We start from the raw sequence: 19,444 nt of genomic DNA on the forward strand, positions 1-19,444 counted from the left end.
CTCCACGAAGTGAAGGTCGTCTACCTCGGCCGCGATCCGTATCGATCAACGAAGTCGTTGAAGTGCTCAGGATGGAGGACAACACGAAATTTCAAACTACACTAACTGATCGGCCGAGCACGCCCCTGTTCCGCTGGTTTCGTGATAGCGCCCCGCTTTGCGACGCAGAAAACGTAATGAACTACTCATGACTATGATCTAATGTGAAAACGTCAATCGATCTCTTTTACAGGCAAGGTTGCACCCCAGGAACAGTTTGGGAATGTTATGACTTTGATGTGTATACAATATATGCGGAGTACCAGATAAAATCCGATACATTCAGAAGCTGATACGCATCAAGTACTGCGCTAGAACTGCTAGCAGTTGAGAAGTAATTACATATAGGGGTCTGTGTATGGGATCATTAAGCTTGTCGTGACCGTATTTAATACTTCCCTAAGAAGAATCACCAACAACAATCACCACAAATTCGATTGCAGGAAATCCATATAACCTGCCGATGAAAACAAGCAGAGGAGATCCACAAAGCATGGGCGCCCAGCTACAACGTAATAAAATCATTACGCTGTCCGTATTTTCAGCAAAGAACGATGAAAAAACAAGACGAACATTTAGAGCACTGGTCGCCACCCCCTGAACGTGTTCTAGCATAACAGATATTGTACTGGCTATCTAATTCTTTTAAAGTATAGAACGAATAAAACAACTACGATGTTTGCTTGAAGCCAAAACAGAGACGTGCCGCCGGTATCGGGACCCGTTATGTAACATGTGTGCATACGTACCAAAGATGAGAAGGTGGAGCAGTGAAAGGATGACCTGCGTACTAATCTATTTATTACGTTATATACAAACAAATATACTCACAGAATCTATATATATACATACATACATACATACATACAAATATATGTATCACTCACAACAAGGCGTTTCCCATTAGTACTGTAAATGATGTGCTTTAATAAATAAAAAATTTAAAGAAACAATTCTTTTTTTCTTAATTTCGAAATGTAGCTTAAATTCGACACTGGAAACTAATTTCTTGATGTCAGAGGTTGACAATGGATAAAGTTTGTTCTTTTTTCCTGCATAAACCGCTGTAATCAATTATAGGCTTAGTTATTCACATATTATTATTTATAAATCGAATTAAGTATATATATATATATATATATATATATGTGCGTGTGTATATATATGAAAGCAATTATATAAAGCGACATATTATTCATACCAACGTAGTAGAAAAAGGAAAACATTTTTGAGGACTCAATTTCTTGCACTGGCGTGTACCACTGCTGAGTAGGAGACATTTTTCAACATACGGGACCAGAGTGTTATTAAGAGATAGTTAGAAACAACAAGTCGAAAAAAATCATATTCGCTAATTATCATCGACAACAAAGAGAGGCAAAATCCAAAAAAAAAAATTGTAAACTCAGAATTATTTATAAAATCCGCCTGCTATCATAATAATAATAATATCATAATAGGGACAAAGAAGTGACAAATTCTGCTCGTAGCGCCGTCGTCACTGTGTGCGGAACAACTCGCCTCCATTTGCTATCCTTTTAAGGAATCATAGGCTCGAACTTGCAGAGCTGTCCCTTAGGTGATAGTTCGATGAATGCTTTCGATAGCTGTGCATAAACGTTGTGACACATCAAGATAAATTCTGAGAATGAACAATTGGCATCTGAAAAATCGTTTGAGAACGATCGACACGAGAAATTTTTTAGTGAGTATTTATCAGTGACCAAGTGAACGAAGGAGCGCACACTAAATAACATTAGAATAGTCAGATACTTTTGGTTTCCGCTGGAAAATAATTATAGTATATATATATAAAAAGTATGTACTAGTCCTGAAGGTTCTCCAGTTCTCTGTAATGTAGCTTTTAGCTATTCATTTTGACTATTTACAAGGGGTATTCAGCTCTCGAAGGATTTATTTGAATTCATTCTCTCATACTCCAAGACAGCTTTGTTTTTTTCTAAAACAGCTTCTTTCTAACAAAGCATTTCAGCCACTAATAATTTCGATAATTTCATATAGAAATGCCCAAATCAATTAATCTAGTATTTTATATACTCCGTAATGGTACATAATCCCAACATCGGCTGGGGGCTGTTTAGAATCATATACACACTTCGATTTTTTTTTTTGATAACGGTGTCTTCTAGATGTCAACCACGCCTCATCGATAAACTTACCCATAGTGCCATAATATTGCGTTAATCTGCGTTGTATAGAGCCCACTGACACACTGTATGAAGTGAATTAAGAGGTGTTGTTATATATATATATATATGAGCCTTTGGCGTCTATTTTTTTAGTTTCCGACGTAGAGCATGACGTTATTCGAAACGGCAGCATACACATAGGATATAAGTGTTATAGTTAAACGATACAATCGTACCTCATGAGGGGGGGTTATTAGACTTCTGTTTTGTTTCGACAATTTATATTTATTCCTTTGTTAAGTGTGTTATTATGTTTAATTATAGTAATCAGAAAACTCATCCTCGACTCTAATACGTGATAACATATCGATTTAAGTGGTTTTCCTTAATCGTGCGTTGCTACATATTCATAGAGCTTCGAGACAATTCACAGACTAACTTAGAGAAGCAACTTACGACAGAGATGTCGCAAACATACTACCATTCTGTCAGACATACCTGGTCCGCTTATCTTTCTGATTAGGCCCATTTGTTGATGCTATAAAAGCAGAACAAGATTCATCAATTTTAGAAAATTTCGAGAAATTTACTAACACTCTTAAGTACAAATAAATATACGGATGACTAGTAATACATTTACATCTAGATCATCATCATCATCATCCGCTAGATTGTGTATCATCGTACGTAAATACTGCACATATCGGTAGACATGATAGCATGTCATTATCCAGGTTTGTTATGAATACACGGTTGGGCAGCTACCAGCAGTTCTGTTGGAACGGTTCTCGCAAAGCGAAACAGCTCCAGCAGTCTTTTAACAGAATATTAGGCGATCTGTCAAACTAGGAACTGCTCATATGAATTAATCGTAGTTCACGAAAGGGGAAAAGATTTGGAAGCAAAAAAACAGAAGATTTTGGAGGAAGCCAGTGTGGGGGGCGGCAATGCTAATCACCTACCGTGAGGGGCCTTCGGGTGTGGGAAGTGAATTAGGCCATCGACCCGAGGCGACTGGCGTGCCTTCGCTACTTGCCCACCTATGCTCATAGAGTTTCGCTTGCTTGGATATTACTTTCTCACAATAATGAGCATCGGCGAACCTGACATGAATAAAACCCAGACCCAAGAAGGTCAACGGTCAAAGTTGGTCAGAACCAATTTGCGTATACGCATACGGCTACTCTGAGAACTGAGAAACGACGCATTAGAAAATGAACTCTAATGTTAGCATGACGTTCGTAGTTGAATCACGAGAGAAATATCAAAACGCTTATCCTGTTTCATGTTGAAAGTTCTGACCGCCATGGCCGCAGCGGAATTGGAATAGAAAATTGAAGTAGACGGTGAAACAATGGTACTGGAAAACAACTAAATATGATATGTGCTAAGTACTTTCTAAATGCCACCAGTGGGCAAACAATACTCATTTGTTTTTTCATTGCAGACGAAAGGATACTGATTTGTCTACATTCGTAGAGTGATAGAATGTCTACACATGATCTGATGCTGTATGCTCGTAGTTCTGTACGGCACCTTCTCTATTACCGTAGCACGGTTTGCAAGAATGAAAGCAAAGCTCTCGTTTTGTGAGAACTGGTAGGTCCGTGTTACCTAGAGCAACTGAGTAGGGGCTGCTATATAACGCTGAGGATAGCAAAAAGTTTGTCAAGTGGCTTATAGAATCCTTGTAGAAGAGAGTATTTGCGAACTTATAAAGCTAAAGTACGAAGAACGATGCAGCCAGCGCGTACCATCAGTTATAAAATCAATATTAAGTCGCACGCTAAAAAGAGATGTCCTGATCATTACTGACGTGTAAACTAAGATGAATTAAGGTGGCGATTAAGATGATAGAGGATATGCTTGCCTCTTACGTAGTAAATAGGAAGCTTTCAACGATACGCCAAACGTGCCCACTTTGGAAAAATGTATTAAGGATGGAAGATTATGATGTTTGCTTTGTTATGCCAACTCGTCGTTAGTGAAGACGCATTACTTTTTAATATGTTTAAGGTTGGGATATTGTGATATGCTGGACCTACAGCATGTCTAAAGTTTGTCTTTGAAGAGGTCTGAACTTGCCGTCTTAGACCTGCCTAACGGCTCATGTAAACACAAGAAAAAAATAGCTAACATTGTTCGAATCAATAGTTATTTAGTTCAGAATGAACACAGAATGAGGTAGTCATACTTCTACCGTGGCTGACTTGAATGAATACCTTTGTGAGGATGAATGCAGGTTGCCCTTAAAAAAAGACCATCATATTAGCAATTTTTGGTATCCAGTGATATAATTAGTCCAATGAACAATCTGTAAAACGTTTTCATATATTGAGATGATGAACTCTTATACTAATTCGTCGAACGTATGCCAAAAGCGATTTTAAATCTACCATATGAATTAATGAGAAAATTTGGAGCGGCAGTCTCTACAAGTTAAAAAAAAACCATGGAAGCAGCAGTTTCTGTCGACTTAACTCGAATTAAGAATATTGCGTTTGAGTAGTATCAACTCAATGGATTTCGTTTCAACCAGACTTGTTTGTCTCACCATTCCGGCTGCATCCGTACGTTTTTAACGTTCTTCCAGCATTTTGCTCTTTAGTGTAGCATACGGTGTGATCATCTGAGTTGATCCTTCAGCCGCTCCTTTTCGAATAGAGGAGCAACAGATCCGTTAGATATCATCCGTATGACGCGTCAGGTGTGCGTGGCGGGTACTTATGGGTAGTTTCCGCCGGCTGTCGACCCTCAGTTTCTCATTGACATATCATTGACTCGTTAACGGTGCCTTGTCCTCACCAGCAGCCACGTATTACTGACAATGGCGGTGGCACATTGTACCATGGCGGCATGACCTCTGAGTGATGCGTTGAGTCGGCAATTGCTCACAATTCGTCCCAGAACTGGCTGTCCGTTTCGATTTTTCTTGGCGAGCGTCAGTTTACTTCAGGGGTGGCCCCCCTCTTTAATTCCCCTCTCGATAATATTAGGAGAATACGAACCTACTCTGTGCGGGCTTCCGAATGTCTATCCGTGTCAGATGGTTCCGTTCGGTCCATACATCTTAACAGAGTTGCTTGCTAGCAAAATGTATCATGATACGTCGTTCCTCGGATGAACAGTTGAGAAGACGTCAACAATATAATAATCGCGGTCGAGTAGCAATACTCATAAGTAATTGGATAATAGTAAAAGTTGGAATGATCGTAATCGTGAACAAGCGGGCGTTTTAAGACGACGAATGCAGGCCGATTCGGCTTGACAAAGTAAACGAAGAGAGCGTACAAATTATCCATATAATAGAAGGGAATAATAGAGTACTAATTAATTGTTTAGTTAGATTTTTTCCTGTGATAGGGCAATGGGTAACTTGTTTTGACGTTAAACTTTAGGCCGCGCAACTTTAGGTCGAGATTCGGATTCGGGCGTAAACACTCTTTGTTTTTGACTGGAAGCTAGCTATTTTAAGTAGCAGCTGATGGCGTAACTACCAGACGTAAAGCTCGAAGAACATACTAACTAGGTTTGTTTCCTACTGACCGCTGCGATGCAAAGAACCGCAGTTAAGCTTGTTAGGAAGCTTTAACCCATCCCTGCAATAGAGCTGGAATAACGTAAACTTCCAGTGTAAATATATACTAAAATCACTTTAGAATGAAATCGATTTCCAAGGTTCGTTTGCTCCATAAGGTATCTGTGCAGCCTATTTCTGGTCCTATATTTATCCGAACCCATAGATGAACGATGAAATCTTGCAATGAATTAATAATTGCGATGATACAGGGCATTTCCATGTGGTCCTGATGCAGTTCAGGGACGAATAACAAAATAACAAGGCATAAGGCGTAATTATGTTTAATTTCTAAAAACAGGATTTTCACTTAGAATGACACGAGCAAAGACGTGCAATTCGATGAGGCCGTACGCAGTCATCTATGACGAATCGACTATTTTTGTTCCACTTAGTGGCTTCGATGCACATGTAATCGTGATAGGCGTCCGATTATCCACGAACAACTGCGTAGTTTTGTCTAGGAAGGCTGTGTAACTACATTTTATACATGCATAACTATACGCACGCGATTCCATGCACTAAATAAAGTATATTCCTGTGACGTATTTCAGTTAGTTCTGAAGGACGTAAACTTGTACATCTTTCTAGTAGACTGGCACGAAGCGACCACCACCCTCTCTCGCACCGTGTCCACGTGTATTGGTCCTATACCTAACCTTCGGTTCTTTCGTAAACAAAGCCGCGGTAATGGGATTAAACGACGATTGTTATCGTATTAATTTTATTATTATTATTATAATTATAATTATAATTAAAAGTGTTGAATTGAGTTGGAGCGTAGTAGGATATTTCGATTATTACCATTATTATAGAGAGTATTAGAGCGTGCTCATGATAAGTAATATTTCGGTCGAAACATATGTCTAGCCTTAATACCGTTTTGTCAGCCTACTTGCTTATTCCAAATGACGTAATATTTCCCACTTTCACACACAACCTAGCAGTAGTATCATAGTGTGACTTTTATGATCTATTGTAACCTAGCTGTAGGCGTACTTTTATGTGGCAAAGAGCCGCCTCTTTACGTCGCCATTAGCGCGCGCGCTGCCTCTAAACAGGACCAACAGACGTGGTTCAAGCTTCACTCAGGCTTCGAATTCACCTGGGCCTTACTATTGTTGTGGAAGTTCATATTTGTTGAAGAAATAACCCAGCGTATCGCCTAGAGCTACTTCTATCATTACTTTCGTCCCTAGTTTAAAAAAAATAATGGCGCGAACTTTCAAAAATTCTAACGGCTAACACTAACGACGTTCTCATTGTATGCACTTTTCATTTGCAGGAAGTGAAATTGCAAGGAACTGAGAATTGAATGTATGACCGCCATCAATGTCCGTCATGATTGGGAATTCACAGTTCACATCAGATCTCGTTCGGCTCAGCATGGTAAAAATAAGAATAAGATTTCACATGTTTTTATAATCAGCATGTGCGGAATAATATTAAAGCATATTTTTTTGCATAATTCATAATCGGACATCGGTTTGTGGTAATTAAATTCACTTGTGGCGTTTTGTGACGGTAAAAAAATTACACTTCTTTGTATATTTTTATCATTAATTATAGACTATTTATTTTTTATACAGGTGTTATTTTGCCATCCACATGCAAATATTCATGAAGAGTAGTTAGAAAATCGGTATTTGTTGTTCATAATAAAACGAGATAGTATTGTTGCTCCGCCTGGTTAAAGAGTCAAAATCTATCGTACTTATATCGATCTACGCAAAAGTGGAAGAGTTGGAAACAATAGGTTGTCCTAAATTAGCTGTCAAAGCAGCGATCAGAAAAATCTAAACTATACGTTTTTCTGCTACGATTGTCTTAGATGAGGCAGTTTTGTCCTATTGAGATTACAACATATTACCGGTGAAGTGTACGGTTATTGTTGTAATTTTTCCTATGAATACCGTTATTTTCGTCGAGCTTTTTTTCAACTGGACAGGGTCAGTGAAGAACAAATTTTGTAAAAAAAATACCACGGAGCAAAAAGTTGCGAGTTTTCATGTTTACAGCCGAAAGATCATTACCTCATCAGCTACCATGACGGCTTCAGTAGTTTTTCAACTTCAAATAGTCACAAAGCTTGTATTTCATATGATTTCCACGGTACTGATTTTCTATTCTGATCTCAAATATGTTCGAGGTGACTCCAGTGCGCAGGCCCTAAAAGGTTTCACAGAGTCGTAATCGCATCGCCCCTTAAAATGAATCGCTCATTAAAGTCGTATTCGGAGTAAGTCCGCCAAAGGACTCTGGACATGCACCATCATAAACCACATTACACATACACATAAAATGCTTACCCTTGAGAACTCCGAAGATACTATGTAGCCGGTATTTGAGTTCCGAGTTCAGCTGACGAAGACCATACACCATTTACGTCATGATCCTCCGTGTAAGCCTAAAGTATGTATGGCCAGTTGGGATCAGATAAGGTTCTCAACTAATGTATACAGGTATTCACAGTAGACTGCTGTATGTGGTCCTACGTGTCATCACCCAATAAGTCTATTTCCTCTAAAGTATACTCTGATGTGGTTGACTAAGGTGTCCAGATTCAGAAAAATTTTGATGGTTGTTTGTCGTAGCATTCATCCGCTATTTTCGATACCAGAAGAAGACGAGTTTTCTATAATAGAACAGCTTATTCATCATGGCGAAAAACAGTACGCCGTTTTCAAAATTTAAGCGAAGGCCAGCTCCTACCTAATCTTTTCGCGTCGGATGAACCTCCACTCTGATTAATAAGTTTTCTGACAAAAATACATTTTTGCTAGTGACCAGTTTCTCTTATGACATGTATATGACACGAAATGTATATATGATCATTGTTAAGAATTGCAGACGTTTACTGTCACCGGTGTCATCGTGACACCCACAAAGTCTGGAAAAACACTCATCGTAGAGAAATCGCTCGTAAAGATCTATTCTGTGATTACAGAGTTGGATCATTTTTATTCGCTTTAAAATTCACCGCATGCTTACGACTTACATCCAATCCTTAATACAATGGTACGCGCACATTGTGCCGATTTCAAATAATCCAACAATAGTTGAAGGCAATAATTTCACCCGTAATAAACGCTGTCATAGGCCGTTGTTATGGTTGAAACATCAGTCGATCACTGGATAGGTCTGAATTACTGTAAATATGACTCGTATAAGATGGCGGATACTGTTTCCATTTTTTATCCAACTCAAGTACGCTCATGGCTAGAAGTCATACTCGTGTTTTGTATTTTAACAATATTCTCTTTTTGTCAAGGAACCGAATTATGTCGTGTAGTTCAGAATTATTCAATAGCGATGTCACTTGTTTGCTATGCCCATAATCGTACCTGAAGCCCAATGTTGTTTCCAACGCCGATGTCAGTACGTTGCCGCTCTGTGAGCTCAGGAAACTTCCTCTAAATATTTAATATTGATCGATTCGCCTTGTCGAACTGCGAAGCTTTTGGAGTAATACGGGCTACCGTAGCATCGCCAGGAGCGCGGTGCTGAGCTTTGTTGCCGGCTTGCTGATGATCATTTCGAGCTTCGTCTCGCCGGGCGGAACGTTCGGACCGACTGAGACGGCTTTGGCAAGAAGACGACAATACTGACGAGTTCTTTTCCTCATAAACGAATCTTCATCGCTTTCGTCAAAGGCGAATTCCGTTACTACTATTTTTAGCTTCATCGGCTTAACAGAAATTCGAAGGTCCGAAGACCAAAGGCACAATACCCGTACCGTTTAATCACTGATTCGTTCTTGTACCTAGTCTTTCGTTGACTGATCGTCTCTCGACCTGGGCTATCGTCGTTCGGTAGAAGACTACGGGACCTATAATTAGGGTCATGCCGCCTCCGTTCTGTCAGTGTTCAAAGCGGAAAATTAAAGCTGTGTGCATAACGTGATGATTACACACAACCAGGATTTCAAGTCGATAATTTATTTACAAAGCTGGTTTGCCACTCCGTAACAGCACAGCCATATTTTGTACGCTGTGTGTGTTATTTCGTTGTGCGCTGTTATTGAGAAAACGTCCTTAGCCGTGTATTGGTGAGCAAATCGCTTTAAGCCTTGTACATTGGAGTTATTTTTTTGAAATTCATAACTTTAGTGACGTGAACTATGAATCAAGCATATGGATAGATGCATTCTAAATTAACACAGCCATACGAAAGGAGACCAATAAATACGGAAACTTACATTGGGCCCAATCGTGAAGCAGGGTAAGATTTTTTGAAATGTCGGTGCCCGTTTGCTGTTAGACACAGCGGACTGACAATAGCAAAGTGAGGTTAGCAAAAATCGTCAACCTCTAGGCCCGTACATTGGAGTCCAGTCTGTTCCTTCGATAGGTTAAACGAGGCGTATGGTTTCCCGGGAGACAGCGCGGCGATTGCATTCGTTTAAATTATGCTTGCATTATTTGTGTGGCTAAAACACGGGCAATTCCGACCGGATTCAGAAATACTTCAGGATTATCACACACATAAACATTTTGCCGAACACCGAATTTGCCATCTGTGTTCATTTTTCGTGTTCTTTTTCTGCATCCACAACAAATACATTGTAGATCAAGCATCTGTCGCACATTATCAGTAGGCCAATCATTCCTGTTGTGAGAGCTTACTTGCTCTTCATCTCACGCTTAACAGACGTAATATTATTAGCAATAGACAAAACTTGATATTCCGCTTCAAAGCAGTGAGTGACTTTGGGGAGGCTTTGTATCAATACTTGTCACAAGTTGATGTTGACCTGTCATGTCAATAGCAATATCGAACAACCTATCTATGTTATGAAATTTGCCCGTCAACTCGGTAACTCATTGCGGGATTGTTTCACCTTTGCTAGCGGATGGAATCGTAGAATGTTTTCAGCTCGGCCCATATTGAGATGCAACTCTCAACTGTAATCACGACAATGCTCGATAAAGAAATGCTTCGTATTTTCGAAATTATTACCGTCGCACCGTTGTCGTACAGCGACATTTGATCAATTCTTCGAATTAGTCCTAACACGGCAGTGCTTCGAATTTAGTTTTTCAAAAAGCACCTGAACGATTAAAGTAGGATAATGCTCGGCCCTCGAAAACACCCTACAGTATTGCACCGCACTACAAAATAGAGATTTTAACGTTAGTTCAGTAAGTTCTTATTTAGATTATAGTTTTGTCTCAGTGGAGTGCGGACTTTGTGTCATCTTCACTTTGCGTAATAATAAACTGGCTATCCATACCTATTAAACTGCTATTAAGTAGGCTGTCATGATAACATACTACGCTCGCTTTATTCACCCTTCATAGGAATCACGGCTATTGTAAGATGTATTTTTCGTCACCACTATTTCCTATTTCTATCTCGTTATGAACGATACCGTTACTTGAGAGTTTTCGATGCTGTATTGAATCCAGCTTTTCTGGAAAGTCGACAAGCTGAACATGTTTATAACTGTGAGTGAGTACCACGCCGGAAGCAATTGGGAGTGTTTATGACGTTTAGCGCTGCCCGCAGTAACAAACTAGATAGCAACGATGAAGAGGCCTATTAGCGTGAATCGCCAAAAAAGAACGCTTCGACCAGTATAGCCAGAAGCGACTTCTCTTTCGTGACTACTTTTGGGAATCAAAAGTCTACCCATGCTGCTACATAACTGTGCTTTTATAGTGTGGCTTGTAATGACGCTATTTTATAGCGTCATGTTCTAAACGTTAAGTTGATGTTGAAGGACCTTGTCGTAATCGTTCTTGTGATGTCGAAATTGGGAATTTCAGATTACTCTGTCACCAACAGTTACATAAAAAAAGTTATTGATGCACGAAACGGCAAACATAACGTGTACGTATTATTTTTCAATTATAGTTGGCAAAATCAGTTCTTCTGATTAACCGGTGATTACTGCTAGCCTGGATGCAATTGTCTGTCACAGGTAACATAATATACATTTCCAGAGATGTTTTATTTCTGGTGCTTTTCGCGGGAAGACCTAAAAGAAATAGTTACGTTAGATATCCCACGAATTATGATATCAATGTATCATTTTCTTTTCGGTCTCTTTTATATCTATTATGTATTGGTACTCATCTGCAGATTGAGCTGTTGAGGCTACTTCATTTGTTTCATTCTGATGGCGAGCCGGCGGCACTTTTTCACGTCAACATATCTTGCGTGGTGTGGTATTGGTCGTGCATACAATCCATCAAAGCGAGGCTACAAGCATACACGGGTAAATTAATACTCCATTAGTAAGCTGGTAGTAGAGTAGTCGCGACAAAGGAGGCGATAGTCTTCTCAAAAGAGTGCCGTATTAAATCCCCCTCGTGCTTTTTGATCACGCATATTTTCGTTTAGTAAGTTGTCACTGACATATTACCGAAATTTTCGATTATGTGCAACGATTCAGTTCAGTAAATTAACAGGCGAAGAAATTTGTTGTCGGGCGGCGATCACCACAGCACAGTGTAGCCCATCGAAGCCGCCGAGCATGAAAAGGCTATCGGCTGCACTTCGTTGATGGCTTTCTAAATGGCCAGACATTTTTCGTCATTCATTAAAACCGCTTGCCTCCAGAAACTAGTTTAAGACTCAAGCGAACTATGCATTTAGCGTTTGTACTGTTGACAAGGGACACACGAGCCAGGAAACTGCTACTTACCAAGTATCAGTTCGGCGAGTTCCATAAAGGGAAGAGAAACGAAGACATGAAGGAGGAAACCGGAGAGGAGCGAGGCTCACCCCTACACCATCTCAGATACGGTGAAATTCCTCGGGGTTCCTTTTTCTTAAAAATTCTATCGAAAAATTTACATATCACGCAACCTTTTTCTTTGGCGTCGGGCATTTTTGGAATCCATTCATCTGTGTCGGGAAAGTCCCTCTGCGCACCTCAGTCTCGTCTTTCTCCTCTTCGAAGCCGGCGTCCTCCCTAGAGGCTTGCACAACCGTATCTACGAGCCTTGCCTACAAGTGTCACTCGCAGACTTAGCCATTCGAAGCTGCTAGTGACCGAATCCATGGCTAGTAAGCATCTAAGTTAGACCAAATGTCAGCTGGCCTTTCTTTTTTATATGCCACATATTTACACCTGTCCCTGGCTTGCAGTGTAGTCCACGTAAATGGTCTAAATTTGATAACAAACATTTGAAAATATACGCGTACAACGTTGCGAAGACAGAACCTAGAAAAAAATCATTTTATTACACCCAAAATATCATTAATCGCAAAACAGCTTGGAAACATGTCTGTATTGCATCGAGGTCGCACTCAGGTTGAGACTGAGCTATCGGGTCCAATTGTACGTAGTTGACGTTGCTCACATTAATAGGATAGATTTTTTTCTTTGGACCAAAAAAAAAGTATCGTAACATCGCAAAAACAGCTTCCATTAAACTCAAATAAATTTAATATTTCTCATTTATTAGTTGAAGGCGAATTGTATTAGGCTAGTGAACAATGTACGGGATGAAGTTTCTGTCATCGATTAAAGAGAATCGATTTATTTGTCGGTTCGCTTTAATGATACACATACAGTTAAGGGTTGAGTGGTATTGCATAGTATAGAATACATACAAATTGGTAAATTAAGAACTGGGAGTTACTTAAGGAAGTACGTATAGATTTTCATTACCAATCAGTAGAAAATTACGTCTTAATGTGCTCTGCAATAAACGAAGGTAGACGTACGTTTGGGTTTAATAATACTGCTTGTGCTGCGTTTCCAAATAAATGCGGACGTTTTTCAATTAGCAAGGGTCAATAAAGGAGGAGATGCTGGAAAGAAAACTAAAAAATCTGTCTTTAAAATTGTTTCTTCTTTAAACTCGAGGAAATGGCAATTATGCTATTTTTAGGTAATGTAACAAAATTCAAAAATAAAGTGCTCGCTTTTCGCCATTTGGCGATCTATAACACGAGACTGGGAGTCATTGAAGTTTCATTACACGCATTGTATTGGGCTAAACGCAGAGTGGAGTAGATAGTAATCCGAAGATAAGATTCGGATCTTCCTAGCTAACGTCGGTATCTGCGACTTAATAAACCACTCAAGTAGTTCTAGCTTCATCTCTATGCTAGCCATATATACTTGCTGATCGAAAAAAAATACTTAGTAAAATAGAGTTCAGATAGTCGATTTCACTCATAAGGCACTGCTTAGCTCATTGCATGAGAACAGGTTGATCTTCATATGGGCGATACTCTACTTCAAGTAAAGTAAGTACTTCAAGTGAGATAGTATTTAAATTAGACGTAAGCCATTAGTGGTTGGTCATTCTGCCCTTATGAATCTCGTCGTTCTAGTTATCACACAGAAACCCACTGGGAACGAGAATTTACCTACGGTAGAAGTATCCGCTAGTTAAGGTATTAAGGGCAAATCGTCTATCGGATTTGTGAGCATCTAATAAATCGATCCTTTCATTGTTTCCATGGTTCCCGATAACAAAAACGACAGGTAGATTTTCAGCAATCATTTGAGCTATTCCATGGCACATTCATTTGTCTCTTTCTAAATGCGTGACCAAGATAAGAACGCCAAATTGGTAAGGTCTGCGTTTCTCGATATACCAAACCCTGTACAGCCTATGTGATTCTATGAAAACGAATTTTCGACTTACTAAGGTTAAACCTATTGATTATACGCTTGTGTGTAATAATACTACTAGGATCGAAATATGTGGTAGCCTTTACGAGAAATATACTAGAGGGTTCCATGTATCTGATGTCGCCCTGAACATGAATCAGTTTAGACATAACCGGTAATATACACGAACCGAGGTTATCGGTCAGGTATCGTTGTGTGTGTCTAATAATGACGCAATTTTAGTATTAGAGATTGTAATTGTTCAAGTGGCATAGTAATTTAGTATTTTATTACTGAGAATAAATAACACTGTTGGTTATGAGGATGCTACGGTCAACCCGGCATCAAACGTTTTGCTAAGGACAAAGCACACAGGTTCTGTTGCACGAAGGTATCCCTTTTCGTACATCTTTTTGTGTCTATTAATTGTGCACACGTCCATCTTTGTAGTTCTCACCTGAGCTTTCGTAGACACAAATCTACCAGGATCGTGCTGTATTTTTTCTGGCAGTCTACACATCACTACAATTGTACCTGCTGTAGTCCGCTGTCATGTTATTTACCTATCACGTGCAGGTTGTTCCTTAAAACCATCTATTATTAAAAGCTGCTGTGCTGGTACTAGCTGGTATTACAACCAGGCGATGGTACTAGAAATCCTGCTTCTTTTTTGAGTTTTACAACCCGATCAAGGTGCAACCACATGATCCTTCTAGTAGCCGTTTTCTGCTGAACCACCTGAGTGGTACCCAGGAACACTGTACCTCCATGATAACTCCATAAATACCCTAAAAATGTTCCGCAAAACAAATAATCGAGTGCCCACAATGCTTCGCGTATAATAGACATGCGCGCATTTCTCATCCTGAAACACATATGTATTAATGACAAAATATCATTAAACAAGTCATACCAAATATATCTAATATCTAAATAAAATAAGTTAACAGCAGAATAGTTATCTGCCGCATATATATATTGATGTACCGCAGTAGAAAATCGGCGGAACTAGGTCAGACGAGACATGCTTTGAATGAAGTGTGCAATACTTTCGGTACAGCCATAAAGTTCTTGGAGGAATGCTTCAAGGAGGAATCATCAAGGAATGCTTATATTCAACAAAATGTTGATTCTCAAAAATATCGAACTTGTTTGAAATCTGAATAGATGATCCAACGAATGATTAATGATCCTTTCAGGCAAGTTTCTGAACGAGTCGTATAATTTCATCCCGTTTTAGTTAACGATACATCTCCATACATAAGTTCCATGTTTCATCTGTAACTTTCTGCCTTCGATTATCTCTATTTCTTATCGTTTTATGCTTGGCCATGAGTTAGCCAGATCAAGAAAGGACAGGTCTAGGCCCCATAATCCTAATTACGTTCATCACGGTCCTACCAACAATTACATTGATACTGTGCCTTCGTCGCACAATTTATACTATCAAAGTACGTCCTACAGACAAGTCGTTGAGCTAATCTGTGGTCTTTTTTGTGTCACGCTCAAATTTAATTGACTTTTGGTTTGTACTGACTCTGTGTTGTTGTTCTATCACAGGATGGTGATTCCGACTCTGGACGGGACGACAATATGGTGTCTTCTTTGGTGACGCGGCCGGGTTTATTGCAGTACGACGACCCGGCAGATGCCGTTACCTATGAGAATGGCGACAATAACGACGACGACGACGACGACGACGACGACGACGACGACGACGACGACGACGAAGACGACGACGACGACGACGAAGACGACGACGAAGACGACGACGACGAAGATGATGATGACGATGACGACGACGAAGATGATTACGGTTAGTAATGAGGAGAGTGATCCTATATTTAATTGCAGGGTTCATATGTAGAGGAAAACAATGGCTTGAGAGCGCAAGGCAAAGGCGAAGTACTGAGCTTGACAGCTTGCAGACAGTTGGCAAGACAACAGCAAGTATTAGCTGGGCATATGAAGTCATGCGAACCTTAGTAAACTAGATGGGTTGTGATCAAGTTCAGCAACATTTCACTACATAAAATTGTCAAGTTAATTTGCTTATGGATAAAATCATTTTAGCTTGGCAAATGGTTAGAAATTAGATACTGTTTCATTAGAAAATCATTGAACATCAAAATACAGCCCGTAAAAGCTAAACCGCCGGTAAGGTGTGAATTTTATTTAAGAATACTAGGACTGAGTATCATGATTAATTATTGTGCCAACAGTGCCAGCAAACCGTGATCAAGGAATTAGCCTTTCTTTCACTAGAAAGTTACTTTACCAGAAAGTAGGAATCCAAGCGCGTGAAAGATAACCAAGATGTAGGTTTATAATATCAGTCCGCATAATTTCCAATAGATCTGTTGGATTTAATAACTTTCCAATGAACTAACAACTGCAGATAAGTTCCTGTCTAAATTTAAACAGAGACTGCGATTGATAGGAGCCTAATGTTAGAACGGTACTTGATAATAAGTCGGCATCGAAGCTTTATATAACTGATATAATTGCGGAGTGGCTCATAGAGAATCGAAAAGAAGCTCTTCACGAATAATTAAACATTAGTTGGGTTCGACATAATACTTTTCCTTATTCAAAGCTAGCATGAGTAAAACGATGATTTCAACCGTAGCATTTTTCAAGCACATCACGGATTTATCCATATGTTACTTAAATGATAAGCGATGCCATATTCGAAGTCATGAAACCCGAATAACGGCTTTACTATTCATCGCCGCTCATTATCATTGTGCTATGCCGTCAGAAATCCACTAAATTTTATTTAACAATTTCCACTTATATTTAAATTTCCACTTACCAATTTTATTGGAAGTACATTTCCCGCTTACGGGGTGCGCATTTCTCTGAATGAATGGAGAATATTTTTTTTTTTGTATCCAATACGTTTCTTCTAAATATCCAACCCTTCATTTGTTTTATTCATATGAAATGTGTTACAAATGCCGTAAAAACCGGGCGGCTTTGATCATTACAACTTATTAATGGCGGAAATTTGGAATGTCCATTTCAAAAAGTGTTACAACTTTGTCACGCAGGGTGACAAGAGGACATGCTTCATTCGATGCTATATAATAAGTACCTTTATAATAAAAAGACATTGTTGAAGAGATTTCTGTAACGGTGTCAATGGAGAAAGTTTATTCGTATAAAAAATAAGCCAGCGTGTAGACTCGGGTTTCGGCTCGCATAGCTCTGTCATATACCTATGTGAATTGTGGGTAATAGCAGTAGTAGTGGCTATGAAGGCGCTCTGTATACCATTCTGCTTCGCGTAACTTAAACTTTAGGTAATCTGTAAAAAGTTAGTTAGTTTATTATGCATCTCCGCTGTGCAATTAATTCTTATCTTATACGAAATGATGAATGACACAGGAACTTATCTGTACTTTAAGGCGATTATCATCTGTTTGAGTTCAAATTTTCGTTTAGGCAAAGGGTTTCTTGTTGCTATTCCGTAATTTTTTCATCATTTACATCAGAAAAAAAAAAGCTGAGATAGGGATACTATTGGCCGTTGGTTAAAGCAAGTATTGAATTTATGTCTCCACGAACGCGTATGCTTACCACCCTGAGAGACATAAAGGCGGTCCAGGTTCGAATCTCGATGGAGGTACGTTTTGATTCGTCGGTGAAAATCTAAGTAATAGAAAAAGTGATAACAGTAGCAATCTTCCAACTGACCCAATTTCTCCAGACTGTTTGCCTTAAGCTTTCTTAAGAGGCTTAAGAGATAAAACGGCTATAACAACGCCTTTCGAAGAAGGGACCACTGAAATTCAGCGATGGAAGAAGTTCAGCATCAGTTAAGCCATATTCCCTTTGTTCATTAGGTCCTTATACGTCGACGCAGTTTTCCTAAGCACATACCAAGTGCTGAACTTAGACTCGTTCGAACTTCATAAGGTGAAGTAGAAGGTTCCCGTTGGAGACAAATGGCGCTACCGTCGAATTGCTGATTGTGTTTAACTGAAATTTTCGAGGATGATTGCTTTAATTATTCGGTCCGTTTTCGTACTAGAAAAAGTGATTCCATAAAAAAATGTTAGAGAAATTAAACGTGGAGTAAGTATTACTATTATCTCGTTTTGCTGTAATCGATTCAAACAATAAGTTTTGCCACGTACAGCTACGAGGAGCGAACGACGACGTATTGTAGGTACTCCTTAAGATTACGGTGTAATTGACCAAAAGCTGCTGCACGGCTAAGGGCAAGCCAGATGACCGTTGTCATTCGCTTGTACATGCTAAGAAAAATCGAAAACGAAAGAAAGTAAACCCCCATAGACTAAGCAAGTGCAAAAAAAATGCATTTTCTTGCTTGTACGTTAAAAAAAAAAAGTCATTTTTATACAAGATCGTTACCGGCGCTGGAAAACTGATTTTTTTAACATAGTCCTCAGCCCAAACCAAAATAGATTTCTCCAGTTCGATGCCACAAAGAAATATCCTTAGTTAAAAGCTGCACCTCTGCACATGGTGTGATAAGTGTTACACTATGAGTTACTCCAGTTCCAGGAAAGCGCTACGGGGAAATTGTTACGCAAAGCAACTCATGCGTCTGACCTAGAAGGTGGCAAGAAAATTCTGATTTGGCAAGGGCACCGCCAAATGATATTGCCGCATGTTGCTTCGCTAACCCAGTTAACTCCAACGAACCTCTAATAGGAGGCTCTGCCTCAGCGGGCGTACAGCCCAAGCATTCCTTTATCTACTACTAAGCAAATGGGTAAATGTCTTAAGAAGCGAAGGTCCTCACACTGATGAAAATGTGTTCACTTCTGTGAAAGTTACAATACGATTAAGATGGCTAGAACGAGGTTTCTTTTACACAACCTAATGGGTCATTGGCGAAACATGGCTGGTACATTGGCGGCGCTGCTTACCGATGAAACAATATCAACACGGCATGAACGGTCCCTTTCTAAAAACAAATTTATCTGGGTTTGCCTTCATAGGCGATTATGCCGCTGAGCAGATTGCTCTGGTCTCTTACGGGATCATATGTGTTCTCGTCTGAACTAAGAGGCGATAATGACCAATGATCGGATACAAATCTATATTTGTTTTTTAAATCTTGAGGGATCA

At 39.4% G+C, this 19,444-nt stretch overlaps 1 protein-coding gene across 10 annotated transcripts in view; it reads left to right on the top strand.

Annotated features, from left to right (window-relative positions):
- Positions 1 to 19,444, top strand: part of LOC111265506 (uncharacterized) — a 97,154-nt gene that overhangs the window by 50,930 nt on the left and 26,780 nt on the right. For 5 of the 10 annotated variants that reach the window (XM_086970519.1, XM_086970521.1, XM_086970518.1 and 2 more), the window contains exons 2-3: positions 7,052 to 7,155; positions 15,902 to 16,157. In XM_086970519.1, the coding sequence (XP_086826645.1) occupies positions 7,099 to 7,155; positions 15,902 to 16,157 (313 nt within the window). In that variant the 5' untranslated portion in view covers positions 7,052 to 7,098. Of the gene's footprint in view, positions 1 to 6,368; positions 6,454 to 7,051; positions 7,156 to 11,175; positions 11,599 to 11,850; positions 11,987 to 15,901; positions 16,158 to 19,444 lie in introns of those variants that run through there. The other 5 variants (XM_086970522.1, XM_022842247.2, XM_086970516.1 and 2 more) reach the window with 5 other exon arrangements.

This window comes from Varroa jacobsoni, unplaced genomic scaffold (assembly GCF_002532875.2).
Source record: "Varroa jacobsoni isolate VJ856 unplaced genomic scaffold, vjacob_1.0 scaffold_977, whole genome shotgun sequence".
In the NCBI taxonomy this organism is placed as follows: Eukaryota; Metazoa; Arthropoda; class Arachnida; order Mesostigmata; family Varroidae; genus Varroa; species Varroa jacobsoni.